Source organism: Cygnus olor, unplaced genomic scaffold, assembly GCF_009769625.2.
Source record: "Cygnus olor isolate bCygOlo1 unplaced genomic scaffold, bCygOlo1.pri.v2 scaffold_205_ctg1, whole genome shotgun sequence".
Lineage (NCBI taxonomy): Eukaryota > Metazoa > Chordata > Aves > Anseriformes > Anatidae > Cygnus > Cygnus olor.
The window spans coordinates 1-17,764 of record NW_024429138.1 but is presented as its reverse complement, the minus strand read 5'-3'; the positions used below and the strand labels follow the sequence as shown (position 1 = coordinate 17,764).

At 64.4% G+C, this 17,764-nt stretch overlaps 1 protein-coding gene across 1 annotated transcript; it reads left to right on the top strand.

The window, feature by feature from the left end:
* Positions 1 to 405: 405 nt before the first annotated feature.
* Positions 406 to 16,894, top strand: HUWE1 (HECT, UBA and WWE domain containing E3 ubiquitin protein ligase 1; the record flags this gene model as incomplete). The annotated part of the gene is made up of 21 exons (XM_040543767.1): positions 406 to 628; positions 744 to 792; positions 1,490 to 1,687; positions 1,830 to 2,061; positions 2,229 to 2,362; positions 3,664 to 3,875; positions 4,897 to 5,185; positions 5,998 to 6,100; positions 6,625 to 7,177; positions 8,050 to 8,650; positions 10,091 to 10,209; positions 10,484 to 10,640; positions 10,716 to 10,848; positions 11,417 to 11,619; positions 11,750 to 11,832; positions 12,511 to 12,607; positions 12,805 to 12,957; positions 13,811 to 14,056; positions 15,358 to 15,475; positions 15,591 to 15,731; positions 16,573 to 16,894. Coding segments are annotated over 21 exons (4,336 nt in total), but the record flags the coding sequence as incomplete, so codon positions are not given.
* Positions 16,895 to 17,764: the final 870 nt, after the last annotated feature.

Here is a 17,764-nt window from a genome sequence, read left to right as displayed (position 1 = left end):
CCCCCTAACACAGCAGGCGGTGGCAGGTCCCCGAGCCCCCCCCCCCAACCTTTTGAGCCCCCCCAACCTTCTGAGCTCCCCCCCCAACCTTTTGATTCCCCCCCCCAACCTTTTGATTCCCCCCCCAACTTTTGAGCCCCCCCCAACCTTTTGATTCCCCCCCCAACTTTTGATTCCCCCCCCAACTTTTGATTCCCCCCCCAACCTTCTGAGCCCCCCCCAACCTTCTGAGCCCCCCCAACCTTTTGAGCCCCCCCCAACCTTTTGAGCCCCCCCCCCCCAACTTCTGAGCCCCCCCCAACTTCTGAGCCCCCCCCAACCTTCTGAGCCCCCCCCAACCTTTTGATTCCCCCCCCAACTTTTGATTCCCCCCCCAACTTTTGATTCCCCCCCCAACCTTCTGAGCCCCCCCAACCTTTCGAGCCCCCCCCCACGTTTTGAGCCCCCCCCCCAACCCTGTTTCCCCCCCCCAGTGGTGAAGGTGCCCATCCTGGCCCGGCTGGAGGCGCTGCGGGACGAGGAGCTGGACGAGCGGCGGGAGAAGCGGCGGCGGCAGGCGGCCGAGGACGAGGCCAAGGGGACCGAGCGGGGCCCCGAGGACAAGGAGGGCACGGAGGCGGGCGCCCAGGTCCGTTTTCACGTGGGGGGGGGCGCATAAAAATCCCCTAAACCCCCCCCCCCCCAAAAAAAACAAACCACCCCCCCCCCCTTCCTTGCAGCACTAACCCTCCGTTATCCCCCAGGGCGCAGCGCCCAAAGCCGCAAACAGCTCCAGCGACGCCCCCCCGGCAGGTAAACACCCCCCGGAGGTCCCCAAATCCCCCCCCCCAATAAAAAAAAACGTGTCCCCCCCCCCGCCACGTGAAACCCGACCCCCCCGACGTGGCACCCCGCGGGTTGAGGTAGTAGATTGTATAGTTGGAGGCTCACACGCCCGTCTCGGAGATAACTATACAGTCTACTGTCTTCCTCGCGGGGCGCGCGGCCGCCGCCGGACCCCCCCATTTTGGTCCCTAAACCCCCCCCCCAAATTTTTGGGGGGGTCACCGATCCCGTCGTGGGGTGGGGGGGGGGGGGCTTCGCCGCCGCCCCCCCCCCCGCGGCGCACCCGGCGCCCGCCACCCAGGTGAGGGCTGGGTTGCGTTGGTTTATTTGGTTTTTATTTCTTATTTATTTATTTATTTTGGGGGGGGGGTGGGGGGGATATTAAAGGGAGGGGGGGGTGTTTGGGGTGCTGGGGGGGGGCGGATTTTGGGGCGGGGGGGGCGCTGCTGGCCCCGTGGGGGTGAGGTAGTCGGTTGTATTGTTGGGGGGCCGGGATGGGAGCCCCGCGATCGAGGTAACGATGCAGCCGACTACTTTCCCCCGGGGGGACCCCTCGCGGCGGGGGCCCTACGGGGTGGGGGGGGGTTCTTTTTTTTGGGGGGTGGGGTGGGGGGGCACCCATGGGTGCTGCCAGCGCTGACTCCCCCCCCTTTTACCCCTCCAGAAGCGGCGGGAGAGCCCCCCCCGCCCGGCCCCCACCGCACCCTGGTGATGCTGGAACCGGCCCCCGCCGCCCCCGAGCCCCCCCCCGAAGCCCCCGGCCGCCCCCCCCAGCCCCCCGAGCAAGAAGAGGGGGGACCGGGGCGGCCCCCCCCGGACGCCGAAGCCACCCAGATGGAGCTGTCGCCCGCTCCCACCATCAGTGAGTGCCATTTTTTGAGGGGGGGGGGGGGTGTTCCCAGCATTAATTCGGGGCTGGGGGTGCTCTTTTTAAGGTGGGGGGGGGGGGTCCTTAATTTTTTTTAGGGGGGGGTCTTCACCGCTGCGTCCCCCCCCCCCCGCAGCCTCGCTGTCCCCGGAGCGAGCGGAGGACTCGGACGCGCTGACGGCGGTGAGCAGCGCCCTCGAGGGCTCCCCCATGGACACCTCCAGCCTGGCCTCCTGCACCTTGGAGGAGGCCGGGGGCGGCGAGGCCGGGGGGGCCCCCCCGCCCCCCCAAGGCCCCCCCGGCACCCCCCAGGGCCCCCCGCCCGCCCCTCCGGGCCCCCCAGACGCCTCCCACCCCACCGATGACAGGTAAGAGCCCTCGACCCCATAACGTCCCCGCCGCCCCGCCACATCCCCGCCACCCCGTCGCGTCCTCCGTACCCTTTTTTTTTTTGGGCGGGGGGGGGGGAAGGAGGGGCGGGCAAGGACACAGCCAAATTTTGGGGTGTGTCCCCCCCGGCCCCCCCCCAAATTAGCTCGCCCCCCGCCTCGTCCTCGGAGAGCTCGTCCACCCGGGACTCGGCCGTCGCCATCTCGGGCGCCGACTCGCGGGGGATCCTGGAGGAGCCGCTGCCCTCCACCAGCAGCGAGGAGGAGGATCCGCTCGCAGGTGGGTGCCACGGCCCCAAACGTGACCCCAAAAGTCCCCACGATATCCCCCAAACGTCCCTTAAATATCCCCCCAATGTCCCCCCAGTATCCCCCCAATGTCCCCCATTGTCCCCCAAACGTCCCCCAAATGTCCTAATGCCTGTGCCCCTTATGGGGTACACGTCCCCGCGTCCCCAAGTCCCTCCCCGTGTCCCCCTGTCCCATAAGGGATCCCTGTCCCCATGTCACCTATGGGGTACACGTCCCCGTGTCCCCAAGTCCCTCCCCACATCGCATGGGGGATCCATGTCCTCAAGTCCCCTATGGGGTACACGTCCCAGTGTCCCTCCCCGTGTCCCCATGTCCCCTATGGGGTACGCATTCCCATGTCCCCAAGTCCTTCCCCATGTCCCATAGGGGATGCGTGTCCCCATTTCCATTGTGGGGTGCACGTCCCCATGTCCCTCCCTGTGTCCCCATGTGCCCTATGGGGTACACGTCCCCGTGTCCCCAGGTCTTTCCCCATGTCCCCTATAGGGTTCATGTCCCCAAGTCCCTCCCCCTGTCCCCACATCCCATAGGAGATCCGTGTCCCTATGTCCCCTATAGGGTTCACGTCCCAATGTCCCCCAGTCCCTCCCCATGTCCATTATGGGGTACACGTCCCCATGTCCCTTTCTGTGTCCCCATGTCCATTATGGGGTACACGTCCCTACGTCCCTCTCCATCTTCCCGTGTCCCGTATGGGGTACGCGTCCCCGTGTCCCCAGGTCTTTCCCCATGTCCCATAGGGGATCCGTGTCCCCATGTCCCCAAGTCCCTCCCCCTGTCCCCACATCCCATAGGGGATCCTTGTCCCTATGTCCCCTATAGGGTTCACGTCCCCAAGTCCCTCCCCGTGTCCCCTATGGGGTACACATCCCCATGTCCCCAAGTTCTTTCCCATGTCCCATAGGGGAGCCATGTCCACATGTCCCCTATAGGGTTCACGTCCCCAAGTCCCTCCCCGTGTCCCCTATGGGGTACACATCCCCATGTCCCCAAGTTCTTTCCCATGTCCCATAGGGGAGCCATGTCCACATGTCCCCTATAGGGTTCATGTCCCCAAGTCCCTCCCCGTGTCCCCTGTTGGGTACCCGTCCCCACGTCCCCAAATCCCTCCCCGTATCCCCACATCCCATAGCGGTGTCCCTATGTCCCCAAGGGCTTCCCCCCCTCCCCAGCACCACGGGGGGGAGGGGGAGTCCCCACCCCCACGAGACCCCATGGGGGGGGTCCCCACGTCCCCAACGTGTCCCCACCCGTGTCCCCCCCCGGCAGGGATCAGCCTCCCCGAGGGCGTGGACCCCTCGTTCCTGGCGGCGCTGCCGGACGACATCCGCCGGGAGGTGCTGCAGAACCAGCTGGGGATCCGCCCCCCCGCCCGGGCCCCGCCCACCCCCAGCCCCGCCCCCCCGGTGGTGGCCAATCCCGGCCTCACCGAGGTCAGCCCCGAGTTCCTGGCCGCCCTGCCCCCGGCCATCCAGGAGGAGGTGGGTGGGGCTTGGGGGGAGAGGGGCGGAGCCTGGAGGAGTGGGCGGAGTCTGGTGGGGGTGGGGTCTTAATGGGTGGGGCTTTGGGTGGGGTGGTGGTGGGCGGGGCTTGGAACAGGGGTGGGGCTTAACCTGTGGGTTATTGCGGGGGTGTGGTCTGTGATTGGGTGTGGCCTAAAAGTGGGCGGGGTTTGATGGTTAGGTGTTTGGGGCGGGGCTTATGAAGTGGGCGTGGCCAAGCGGGGTGGTGGGGGCGGGGCTTAGAAAGGGGGCAGGGGTAACCTGTGCATTGTTGCAGGGGTGTGGTCTGATATTGGGTGGGGCCTAAAAGTGGGCGTGGTTTAACGGGTTAGGTGTTTGGGGCGGGGCTTATGGAGTGGGCGGGGCCAAGCGGGGTGGTGGGGGCAGGGCTTAGGGGGTGGGGGTAACCTGTGGATTATTGCAGGGGTGTGGTCTGTGATTGGGTGGGGCCTAAAAGTGGGCGGGGTTTAATGGGTTAGGTGTTCGGGGCGGGGCTTACTGAGTGGGCGGGGCCAAGTGGGTGTGTGGTGTGTTTAGGGGCAGGGCCTGGGGAGGGGGTGGGGCTAAACGGGCTGTATTAGGCTATAGGGGGTGGGGTGTTCTTGGGGGCGGGGCCAAATCAGGGGGCGGGGATAAAGTGGGTGTGGTTAAAGTGGGTGAGGCCGGCACCTTTGGGGGCGGAGTCTGTCTGGGGGCGGGGCCTGGCTGGGACACTTGGTACTGGGTGGGGTGCTGAGGGGGCGGGGCCTTTGCATTGGGGGTGTGGTTTGTCTGACAGTGGGCGTGGTTTATCTGAAATGGGCGTGGCCTGGCATGGGGCGGGGCTTGCTGCCCATTGTGGGGGGGGTTAACCCCTTCATCCCCAGAGCCCTCCTGTAACGGGATGGGGGGTGTTCCATGGGGTGGGGGGTGTGGTTTATCGGGGGCGTGGCTCGTGTGGGTGTGGCCTCTGCGGGCGTGGCCAACCCGGTGGGCGTGGCTAACCCGGTGGGCGCGGCAGGTGCTGGCGCAGCAGCGGGCGGAGCAGCAGCGGCGGGAGCTGGCGCAGGCGACGAGCTCGGACGCCCCCATGGACCCGGTGACCTTCATCCAGACGCTGCCCTCGGAGCTGCGGCGCTCGGTGCTGGAGGACATGGAGGACAGCGTGCTGGCCGTCATGCCGCCCGACATCGCCGCCGAGGCCCAGGCCCTGCGGCGCGAGCAGGAGGCCCGCCAGCGGCAGCTCATGCACGAGCGCCTCTTCGGCCACTCCAGCACCTCCGCGCTCTCCGCCATCCTCCGCAGCCCCGGTGAGGAGCGCGGCGCGGCCTCGTCCCGGCCCGGCCTCCTCCCCTCCGTCCCGGCCTCCTCCCCTCCGTCCCGGCCTCCTCCTGTCTCCCATCCTTGCCCTGTCCTCGTCCTGACCTCCCAAGGCCATGCAATGTCCCTTGGCCTCTCCCGGCCTCCCCCACCGTCTCCCAACAGCCTCCATCTTCTCGCGACACCTTTCTCCCTCTCACGATGTTCCCCAGCCTCCTCTGGCCCCCTTAATGCTTTCCCGTCGTCCTCCGTCTCCTCGTGGCACCCTTGATGTTCTTCTAGCCCCTGTCGCTCACTCCTGGTGCTCCTCATCCTCTCCTGATGTCCTCCATCCTCTCCTAGCACCCCAAATCCTCTCCTGACATCCTCCGTTCCCTCTTGGCACCCCAAATCCCCTCCTGACGTCCCTCCATCCTCTCCTAGCGCCCCAAATCCTCTCCTGATGCCCTCCGTTCCCTCTCGGCACCCCAAATCCTCTCCTAGCACCCCAAATCCTCTCCTGACGCCCTCCGTTCCCTCTCGGCACCCCAAATCCCCTCCTGACGTCCCTCCATCCTCTCCTAGCACCCCAGATCCTCTCCTGACGTCCTCCGTTCCCTCTCGGCACCCCAAATCCCCTCCTGACGTCCTCCATTCTCTCCTGACACCCCAATTCTCTTTTTATCGTCCCTTCTCCTCTCCCGACGCCCCCGTATTTCCTCTCGCACCCCCCTCCCCCCAAACCCCTTGGACCCCGAAACCCCATGCCCCCAAACACTGTACCCCCCGACCCCGCGCCCCCGTAACGCCGCTGTCTCCGCAGCCTTCACCAGCCGGCTGAGCGGGAACCGGGGGGTGCAGTACACCCGCCTGGCCGTGCAGCGGGGCGGCACCTTCCACATGGGGGGCAGCAGCAGCCACAGCAGGTACGTGCGGGGGGGGGAACCCGGCCCCACGGGGAGTTCACGGGGGGCCCCGCAAGGTTTGGGAGAGCCTCACGAGGTTCCGGGGAGCCCCACGAGCATCTGGGGGAGCTCAGCAAGGTTCTGGGGAGCTCCTCGAGGTCCTTTGGAGCCCCACAGGGTTCTGGGGAGCCCCGTTATCATCTGGAGAGCCCCACGAGCATCTGGGGAGTTCCCCAAGGTCCTTTGAAGCTCCCTAAACTTCTGGGGAGCCCCACAAGTATTTAGGGAGCCCCCCGAGCTCCCGAGGAACCTCCTGAGCACCTGGGGAGCCCCACGACGTTCTGGGGGGAGGTGACCAAAACTTCCGGGGGATTTTACCAAGCTTTTGGGGGAGCAGCATGAGCTTTTGGGGGATCTTCCCAAGCTTTTGGGGATCTTCCCAAGCTTTTGGGGGAGCAACATGACCTCTTGGGGGATCTTCCCAAGCTTTTGGGGAGCAACACGAGGTTTTGGGGCGCTCCCCCCACCGATTTCTCCCCCCGCAGACCCTCGGGGAGCAGCGTGGACAGCCTCCTGCGCCTCCGGGGCCGGCTGCTGCTGGACCACGAAGCCCTCTCGTGCCTCCTGGTGCTGCTCTTCGTGGACGAGCCCAAGCTGAACACCAGCCGGCTCCACCGCGTCCTCCGCAACCTCTGCTACCACGCGCCCACCCGGGGCTGGGTGGTGCGCAGCCTCCTCTCCATCCTCCAGCGCAGCAGCGAGAGCGAGCTTTGCCTCGAAGCCCCCCGCGCCCCCCCGGCCCCCGAAGAACAACGTCCTCAGCGACGTGCCGGAGCCCGAACCGGCGCGACCGAGCCTCGAGCCCTCGATTTATTGCACCGGGTCGAAGCTCGAAGCTCCGGGCAGCTCTCCTGGCTTTCCGTGTCCATGGACGCCGCCCTCGGGTGCCGAACCAACATCTTCCAGATCCAGCGGGCTCCCGGGAGGAAGCACACGGAGAAGCACGCCGCCGCCGCCGGCTCCGCCGTCCACATCCACCCCCAGGCCGCCCCCGTCGTCTGCCGCCACGTCCTCGACACCCTCATCCAGCTGGCCAAGGTGAGCCGGGGGTTGGGGTTGGGGGGCTCTGGAGGACCTCGGGGTGCTCTGGAGCACGTCTTGGGGGTGTTTGGGTGCTCCTTGTTGGAGCTTGGGGGGATTTGGGGGGCTCTGGAGGACGTCTTTGGGGTGTTTGGGTGCTCCTGATTGGAACTCGGGGGCGTTCGGGTGCTTTGGAGCATATTGGGGTTCTCTGGAGCATGTCTTGGGAGTGTTCGGGTGCTCCTCGTTGGACCCTGGGGGGATTTGGGGTGTTCTGGAATACCTTGGGGTGCTCTGGAGCACGTCTTGGGGGCGTTAGGGTGCTCCTTGTTGGAGTGTTGGAGCTTTGGGGGATTTGGGGTGCTCTGGAGGACCTTGGGGTGCTCTGGAGCACAACTTGGGGGTGTTGGGTTGCTCCTGAATGGAGCTTTGGGGGATTTGGGGTGCTCTGGAGGACCTCGGGGTGCTCTGGAGCATGTCTCAGGGGTGTTTGGGTGCTCCTTGTTGGAGTTTGAGGGGATTTGGGGTGCCCTGGACCACCTTGGGGTGCTCTGGAGCCCGTTTTGGGAGTGTTGGGGTGATCCTAATCAGAGCTCAGGGGGATTTGGGGTGCTCTGGAGCACATCTTGCGGGTGTTTGGGTGCTCCTGGTTGGACCTTGGGGGAATTTGGGGTGCTCTGGAGGACATCTTGGGGGTGTTTGGGTGTTCCTGGTCGGAGTTTGAGGGGATTTGGGGTGCTCTGGACCACCTTGGGGTGCACCAGACCCCATTGGGGTGCACCGGGCCATATTGGGGAGCCACCTGGGGGCCCCCAGGTGCACGTGGCGGGGGTTCGATTTTCCATTTTTCCTTCTTGTAACTTTTTTTTTTTTTTCCTCTTTTCCTCCAGGTCTTCCCCAGCCACTTCACCCAGCAGCGGGGCCGGGAAGCGGCGAGCGACGGCGAGCGGGACCGCGGCGGCGGGGGCACCGGCCCCAAAACGGGGGGCAGCCCTTGCCCGTCGGGGGGCGCCCCCCAAACCGTTACCGCTACCGCCACCACCTCCGCCACCGGGCCGGGGGGGCTCTCCACCGATTTTTGGGACCTCCTGGTCAAGCTGGACAACATGAACGTCAGCCGCAAAGGCAAAGGCTCGGCAAAAGCGGGGCCGGGGGCCGGGGGTCCCGAGGGGGAAGCTTTGGGGTTGGGGCTGGAGGCGTCCCCGCTGGGGCAGCTGATGAACATGTTGTCCCACGGCGTCATCCGCCGCAGCGCCCTCCTCACCGAAAAGCTCCTGCGCCTCCTCTCCCTCATCTCCATCGCCCTCCCCGAGGGGGGGAAAGGGGGAGAAGGGGCGGCCGCCCCCCCCGGAACCGGGGCCGGTGCTGCTGCCGCTGCCGGGGGTCCCCCCGGTGCCCCCAGCCCGCCCGCGGTGACGCCAGCCGGGGCGGCGGCCGGGGCGGCCGTGGCGAGCGGTGGGACGGCGGCAGGCGGCGGCGGTGCGGCGGCTGGTGAGTTGTGGGGGAGAGGGGAACGGGGTGGGGAGAGGGGAACGGGGAGCGGGGAGAGGGGAACGGGGATGGGGAGAGGGGAACGGGGATGGGGAGTGGGGAACGGGGAACGGGGACGGGGAGCGGGGAACGGGAACGGGGACGGGGAGCGGGGAACGGGGACGGGGAGAGGGGAACGGGGACGGGGAGCGGGGAACGGGAACGGGGACGGGGAGAGGGGAACGGGGATGGGGAGAGGGGAACAGGGATGGGGAGTGGGGAACGGGGAGAGGGGAACGGGGAGAGGGGAACGGGGACGGGGAACGGGGACGGGGAGTGGGGAACGGGGAGAGGGGAACGGGGACGGGGAGAGGGGAACGGGGATGGGGAGTGGGGAACGGGGAGAGGGGAACAGGGACGGGGAGAGGGGAACGGGGACGGGGAGAGGGGAACGGGGACGGGGAGTGGGGAACGGGGACGGGGAGAGGGGAACGGGGACGGGGAGGGGGTAAAAGGGGACGGGGAGGGGGTAAAAGGGGACGGGGAGGGGGTAAAAGGGGACGGGGAGGGGGTAAAAGGGGACGGGGAGAGGGTATAAAAGGGGACGGGGAGAGGGGAACGGGGGGTGGGGAGCGGGGAATGGGGTGGGGAGAGGGGAACGGGGACGGGGAGGGGGTAAAAGGGGACGGGGAGAGGGGAACGGGGACGGGGAGGGGGTTAAAAGGGGACGGGGAGAGGGGAACGGGGACGGGGAGTGGGGAACGGGGACGGGGAGAGGGAAAAGGGACGGGGAGAGGGGAATGGGGACGGGGAGATGGGAGTGGGGACGGGGAAAGGGAAAAAGGGGACGGGGAGGGGGGAAAAGGGGATGGGGAGAGGGGAACGGGGACAGGGAAAGGGAAAAAAGGAGATGGGGAGAGGGGAATAGGGACAAGGAGATGGGAACGGGGATGGGGAGAGGGGAAAAAGGGGACAGGGAGAGGGGAGTGGGGATGGGGAGATGGTGAACGGGGACAGGGAAAAGGAAAAAAGGGGACGGGGAGGGGGAAATGGGGACAAGGAGATGGGAACAGGGCCAGGGAAAGGGAAAAAATGGGAAGGGGAGGGGGTAAAAGGGGATGGGGAGAGGGGAATGGGGCGGGGAGAGGGGAATGGGGACGGGGAAAGGGGAAATGGGATGGGGAGAGGGGAAAAAGGGGATGGGAGAGAAGAAAAAGGGGACGGTGAGAGAAGAAGAAGGGGATGGGGAGAGGGAAATGGGGGGAGGGAAATGGGAGAGGGGAAAAGGGATAGGAGGAAAGGGAAATGGGGACGGAGAGAGGGGAAAAAGGGGATGAGGAGAGAGAAAAGGGATGGAGATGGGGACAAGTATTGGGATGGGGAGATGGAAGCGGGGTGGAGACGAAGAAGGGGACACAAACGGGGACAGGGCGTGATCATGGCCACCCCGTCTGTCCCCAGCTCCCACCAAGAGCGCCAAGTCCCCGGCCAAGGGGGGCGAGGGGGGCGGCGGGGGCAGCCCGGACCCCCGCATGGCGGCCACGGGACTGACCGAGAGCCAGCTGCAGCTGTCGGTGGAGGTGAGTTGGGGGGCTGGGGGCTTACGGGGTGGGACAAGATGGGGGGCACAGGGTTTGGGGCATCCCCAACTCCCCCTTTTTGGCCTTGATGGGACCTCCTCTTTTTGGCCTCGATGCCGCCGCCTCCTTTTTGGCCTCGATGCCTCCTTTTTCTTGGCCTCGACGGACGCCTCCTTTTTTTACTTGGATGCCTCCCTTTTTCTGGCCTCGACGCCCCCTTTTCTGCCCTCACCGCCTCCTTTTGTTGTACCCAACGCCTCCTCTTTGCCCCAAGGTGCTGACGTCGCACTCGTGCTCGGAGGAAGGCCTGGAGGACGCGGCCAACGTCCTCCTGCAGCTCTCACGGGGCGACCCCGGCACCCGCGACACCGTCCTGCGCCTCCTGCTCAGCGGCGCCCGCCAGCTGGGTGCCACCCTCTGCCGGCAGATCGGTGAGGGTCCCGCCGCCGCGGGGAACCCCGGGGGGGTCGTGGGGGTCCCGCTGACGTCCCCCCCCCCTTCACCAGGCACGCTGCTGGCGGAGCTGCGGGAGTACAACCTGGAGCAGCAGCGGCGGGCGCAGAGCGAGGCCCCGTCCCCCGAGGGGCTCCCTGACGAGCAGCCCCCCAGCGCCAAGCTCAAGGGGAAGATGCAGAGCCGGTGAGCGGCCCCCGCGGCCCCCCCCCGGGGTCCCCGAGCTGCCTCTGGTGGTCTCTGCATCCCCCCAGCCTGTTAACTCTTGGCCCTCCTGATAGCTCCTGGCCCTAGTGATAAAACCTTACGTTAACTCTTGTCCCTACTGATGAAACTTCTCCCTCCTGTTAACTCTTGTCCCTACGGATTTAGCTCTCACCCCTACTGATACAACTCTCACGCTTCTGTTAACTCGTGTCCCTACTGATACAACTTGTGGCTCTTCCTGTTAACTCTTGGCCCTACTGGTACAACTTTTCCCTCCTGTTAACTCTTGTCCCCACTGATCTAACTCCTGTTAACTCGTGGCCCCACTGATATAGCTCCTGTTAACTCTTGACCCTACTGTTATAACTTTCTCCTTCTGTTAACTCTTGGCCCTGCTGATATAAATCCTGTTAACTCGTGTCCCTACTGATACAACTTGTGCCTCTTCCTGTTAACTCTCGCCCCTGCTGTTAACCCTTGCCCCTACTGACACCCCTTCTCCCTCCCACCGCCCCCCACCCCCTCTAACGCCTGCCGACCCCCCCAGCTTCGACACGGCGGAGAGCGTGGTGATCGTGGCCTCGCAGAAGCGGGCGCTGGGCGGGCGGGAGCTGCAGCTGCCCTCCATGTCGGTGCTCACCTCCAAGACCTCCACGCAGCGCTTCTTCCTCCGCGTCCTGCAGGTCATCATCCAGCTCCGCGACGACACCCGCCGCGCGCACAAGAAAGCCAAGCAAGCCGGGCGCCTGGGTAAGGACCTGGGCAGGGGGGAGGATGCAACGGTGCTGGGAACCCCCCCTTTTTCTTTTTTTTTTTTTTTTTCCCTCCGTCCCCCACCCTGGACGCAAGTTTTGGGGAGGCTGACGCCCTGTCCTCGCAGGTGCCGGGGGCCTCGGGGCGGCTGGCAGCATCCAGGCCGCCGTCCGGCAGCTGGAGGCCGAGGCCGACGCCATCATACAAATGGTACGTGAGGGCCAGAGGGCCCGGAGGCAGCAGCAGGCAGACACGGTTAGCACGGCCTCGCCCCCCACATCCTCCCCCTTCAGCCTCCTCTTCCTCCTCCTCCTCCTCCATCGCGTCCTCCGTTCCCTTCCCGCGCTGCCTCTTCGTCCTCTCCTTCGTCCTCCGTCTCCTCCCTTCCCTTCCTGTGCTGCCTTCCTCTCTTGCTTCTCCCTCCTTACCCCATTCCCCCCATGGCCTTCTTCCCTCTTCATCCTCCTCCTCCTCGTCACGCTCCTTCCTTTCCTCCTCTTCTTCCAGCCTCATCCTTCCCTCCTGCTCCTTTCCATTCCTGCGCTGCCTCCTCTCCTGCTTCTCCCCTACCCCATTTACCCCACAACCTTCCTCCCTCTTCATCCTTAACCTCCTCCTGGTTTTTTTCTTCCACTGCCTCCTTTCTTCCTCCTCTCCCCCAGCCTTCCTCCCTCCTCCTCTTCATCCTCATCTTCCCTCCTCCTCCTCCTCCTCCATCCCACGCTGCCACCAACCTCCTCCCCTTCCTCCCCATCCCCTCCTCCTCTCCCCATCCCCATCCTGCACGTCCCCCTACACCGGTTCGGGGGTCGGTGGGGGGGGCTGGGGGTGGCGCAGGGTCCCTGGGGGCCCCCCCTAACCCCCCCACCCCTGTCCCCCCCCCACCAGTCGGAGGCCGGGCCGGCGGACGGCGCTCCCCGCCGCGACGAGTCGCCCATGGACGTGGACCAGCCCTCGCCCGCCCCCCAGGACGCCCCCTCCGTGGGTGAGTGAGCCCCCTCCCCAGTTCAAACCAGTTCCCCCCCCACACTTTAAACTGGTTTCCCTCCCAGTTTGCCCCACCTGGGGGGAACCGGGGTGCTCCCAGTCCCTACTGGGTGTACGGGAGGGGTCGGCGGCGCTGTGGGGCTGTGACCCCGTGTGTGTCCCCTCCAACCCCTAACCCTAAACCTCCCCCCCCAGGTTCGGAGGGTTCGCAGGGGGGGGAGCGGGATGAGCGGCCCCCCCCGGAGCTGCCCCTGCTGAGCGAGCAGCTGTGCCTGGACGAGCTGTGGGACATGCTGGGGGAGTGCCTGAAGGAGCTCGAGGAGTCCCACGACCAGCACGCCGTGCTCGGTGCGGGGCTGGGGGGGCTCGGGGGGGGGGTTGTGGGGTGGGGAAGGGGCTTTTGGGGGGCTTTGGCGAGTCACGGAGGGGTTTGGGGGGCTTAGGGGTGGATTAAGGGGATGGGAAGGGGCTTTTAGGAGGGCTTTGGGAGGATTAGGGATGGGAAGGGGCTTTTGGGGGGGGCTTGGGGGGTCATGGAAGGGTTTGTGGGGGTTAGGGAAGGATTAAGAGGATGGGAAGGGGCTTTTGGGGGGGCTTTTGGGGGGATTAGGGATGGATTAAGGGGATAGGAAGGGGATTTGGGGGGGCTTTGGGGGGATTAGGGATGGATTATGGGGATGGGAAGGGGCTTTTGGGGGTTCTTGGGATTAGGGATGGATTAAGGGGATGGGAAGGGGTTTTGGGGAGGTCTCTGAGGGGATTAGGGATGGATTATGGGGATGGGGTGGGCTTTGGGGGGTTAGGGATGGATTAAGGGGATGGGAAGGGGCTTTTGGGGGTTCTTTGGGGGGATTAGGGATGGATTAAGGGGATAGGGGTGGGCTTTGAGGGTTAGGGTTGGATTAAGGGGATGGGAAGGGTCATTTGGGAGGTGCTTTGGGGCTCAGGGAGGGATTCGGGGGTGTCAGGGGTGGATAAAGGGAACGGAAAGGGGCTTTTGGGGGGTCAGGGAGCGGTTTTGAGGATGTGAAGAAGCTTTTGAGGCAGTCTTTTGGTTTCAGAGACAGGTTTTGAGGACAGGAAGGGACTTTTGGGGAACGCTTCGGGCATCGGGGCTCTCTTAGGATCCTCGGATCCCACCCCCAACCCCCAGCACCGCTTTGGGGGTCCCTTAACCCCCTTAATCCCCCCCCTCCCGCAGTGCTGCAGCCGGCGGTGGAAGCCTTCTTCTTGGTGCACGCCACGGAGCGGGAGAGCAAGCCCCCGGTGCGGGACACCCGCGAGAGCCAGCTGGCCCACATCAAGGACGAGCCCCCCCCGCTGTCCCCGGCCCCCCTGACCCCCGCCACCCCCTCCTCGCTCGACCCCTTCTTCTCCCGCGAGCCTTCCTCCATGCACATCTCGGCCAGCCTGCCCCCCGACACCCAGAAGTTCCTGCGCTTCGCCGGTGAGGGGCTTTTTTGGGGGGGTTGGGGGGGGCTGGGAAGGGGTTTGGGGGGATTTGGGGGGGCGGTTGGGATGGTTTGGGGGGGCTGGGAAGGGGTTCGGGGGGGTAAGGACTCATTGAGAGGGGCAGAAAGGGGGCTTCGGGGACCTGGGGGGATCTGGGATGGTTTGGGGGGGCTGGGAAGGGGTTTGGGGGGATTTGGGGGGGGCGGTTGGGATGGTTTGGGGGGGCTGGGAAGGGGTTCGGGGGGATTTGGGGGGGGCAATTGGGATGGTTTGGGGGGATAGGGACTCATTGAGGGGAGCTAGGAAGGGGTTTGGGGGGATTTGGGGGGCAGTTGGGATGGTTTGGGGGGGGCCAGGAAGGGGTTTGGGGTGATTTGGGGGGGGGGATGGTTTGGGGGGGGCTGGGAAGGGGTTTGGGGGGTTCGGAACTCATTGAGGGGGGCAGGAAGGGGGTTTGGGGGGGATCTGGGATGGTTTGGGGGGGCTGGAAGGGGTTTTAGGGGGGTAGGGACTAATTGAGAGGGGCAGGAGGGGGTTTGGGGGGGCTGGGAAAGGGGTTGGGGGGGCTGGAATCGTTTTGGGGGAGTGGGAATGGGTTTTTAGGGAGGTTGGGGGGGTCAGGACCAATTGAGGGGGACAGGAAGGGGATTTGGGGGAATTTGGGGGGGGTCAGGGACCAATCGAGGCGGGCAGGAAGGGGATTTAGGGGTTCAGGGATTAATTGAGGGGGGCAGGAAGGGGATTTGGGGAGACTGGGGTGGATTGGGGGGGCGGGAAGGGGTTTGGAGGGGTTAGGAACTCATTGAGAGGGGCAGGAAGGGGGTTTAGGGGTGAGGAGCCAATTGAGGGGGTTAGGAGGGAGATTTGGGGGATCTGGGGTGGTTGGGGGGGCTGGGAAGGGGGTTTGGGGGGGCAGGGACTAATTAAGGGGGTCAGGAGGAGGGTTTGGGGGGGATTTAGGGGTCTGGGATGGTTTGGGCATAGACCTTGGACTTTGGGAGGGGATTTGGGGGGTCTGGAACCAATTTTGGGGGGGGTGGGGAGGGGATTTGGGCTCCAGGGATAGTTTTGGGGCATCCTAAGGGCCTTTGGGGTGCCAGGCAGCATTTGGGGAGGGGTCCACAGCCCCTCTGTTCAATTCCCACCCCCCAGCACCTCCAGAGCTGCTTTTGGGGTTCTGAGCACCTCGAGCCACCCTCAAACCTCCAAAACACCCCAGGGGGAGCCCGTCCCCATTTCGGGGTGCGTTCCAACCCTCCCAAACAAAACCCAACCCCCTTGGCCCCCCCCCCCCAGAAACCCACCGGACGGTGCTGAACCAGATCCTGCGCCAGTCCACCACCCACCTGGCCGACGGCCCCTTCGCCGTCCTCGTCGACTACATCCGCGTCCTCGACTTCGACGTCAAGCGCAAGTACGGGGCGGCGCCGGGATTTGGGGTCGGGATCCCCCTTAGCAGCCCCAAATCCCCCGTTTTGTCCTTTTTTTTTTTGTTGTTGTTGATTTTTTTTTTTTTTCCCCTTTCCCAGGTATTTTCGGCAGGAGCTGGAGCGGCTGGACGAGGGGCTGCGCAAGGAGGACATGGCCGTGCACGTCCGCCGCGACCACGTCTTCGAGGACTCGTACCGCGAGCTGCACCGCAAGTCCCCCGAGGAGATGAAAAACCGACTGTGAGCCCCCCGCCCCCGGCCGCCCCCAGGGGACCCCGAGGGGACCCCAAGGATGGGGGCACAGCCGAGACCATGCCCAAGTGCCAGGGATTGGGTTTGGGGCGGTGGGAGATCTGTAGGGTCAGGTTTTGGGGTGTTTGGTGGTCCCCCAAGTCTACTTCAGGGGTCATGAGATGGGTTTTGGGGTGTGGGAGATCCATAGGGCAAGGTTTTGGGGTGCTTGGTGACACCCAGATACTACATGAGGGGTTGTGGGATGAGTTTGGGGTTGTGGGAGATCCAAAGGGTCAGGTTTTGGGGTGCTTGGTGGTCCCACAAGTCTACTTCAGGGGTTGTGGGATGGGTTTGGGGGCATGGGAGATTTATAGGGCCATTTTTTGGGTGTACACAAGCTTCTCCCAGCCTGCATTAGAGGATTTGGGGGATTCCAGAGACTGGTTTGGGGCTTCTGTGGGATCTACAGGACCATGTTTTGGGGTCATGGGGTCCCCCAGGACTTGTGTGTTGGGTTATGTGGGACCATGGGGCTCTTCTTTGGGTTGTGTGAGTTCCCTAGGACCATGTTTTGGGGTCCATGGGGTCCCCCAGGACTGCGTATGGGGATACTGGGGACCATGAGGCTAGTTTTTGGGTTGCATGAGTTCCCCAGGACCATGTTTTGGGGTCCACAGGGCCCCCTAGGGCTGAGTTAGGAGTCAGTGAAGCCCAAGATTTGGGGTTTGGGTTACGCAAGCTCTAAAGGAGCCCATCTTTGGGGTCTGTGGGGTCTCAGCGCCACCGCCGGACCGAGGGGCTCCATTTAGGGGACCCCCCCTGACCCACCCCGCTCCCCACCCCGCAGATACATCGTCTTCGAGGGCGAGGAGGGCCAGGACGCCGGGGGGCTGCTGCGCGAGTGGTACATGATCATCTCGCGGGAGATGTTCAACCCAATGTACGCGCTGTTCCGCACCTCGCCGGGCGACAGGGTCACCTACACCATCAACCCCTCGTCCCACTGCAACCCCAACCACCTCAGCTACTTCAAGTTTGTGGGGCGCATCGTGGCCAAGGCCGTCTACGACAACCGCCTGCTCGAGTGTTACTTCACCCGCTCCTTCTACAAGCACATCCTGGGCAAGTCCGTCCGGTAAGGGGGGGACGCGGGGTGCTGGACCCTGACTGTAGAGGGGGTGGACCCCACCACGAGGTGCTGGACCCAACTGTAGGGTGCTGAACTCAACCACAAGGTGGTGGACCCCAACTGTAGGGTGGTGGATCCCAACTGTAGGGTATTGAACTCAACTACAGGGTGCTGGGCCCCGGCTATAGGGGTACTGGACCTCAACTATAGGGTGTTGAACTCAACCATGGGGTGGTGGACCCTAACTGTAAGGGGTTGGACCCCTACTATAGGTTGGTAGACCCCTACTATAGGTTGGAAGACCCTCACCTATAAGGTGTTGAACTCAACCACGAGGTGTTGGACCCCAACTATAGGGTGTTGAACTCAACTACAAGGTGTTGGACCCCAACTATAGGGTGGTAGACCCCAACTTATAGGGTGTTGAACTCAACCATGGGGTGGTGGACCCTAACTGTAAGGGGTTGGACCCCAACTATAGGGTGGTGGACCCCTACTATAGGTTGGTAGACCCCTACTGTAGGTTGGTAGACCCTCACCTATAAGGTGTTGAACTCAACCATGAGGTGGTGGACCCCAACTATAGGGTGTCGAACCCAAAATACAAGGTGTCGAACCCCAACTGTAGGGTGTCAAACCCTAACTATAGGGTGTTGAACCCCAACCATCAGGTGTCATACCCCAACTATAGGGTGTTGAACCCCAACCACGAGGTGTCAAACCATAATTAAGAGGTGTTGAGCCCCATTTATAGGGTGCTGAATTCCAACCGCGGGGTGTTGAACCCCACCATGAGGTGTCAAACCCCAGCTCTAGGGCGTTGAACCCCCCAAAAAGGCGTTGAACCCCCCAGAAAAGGAGTTGAACCCCAAAAAAAGGCGTTGAACCCCTAAAAAGGTGTTGAACCCCA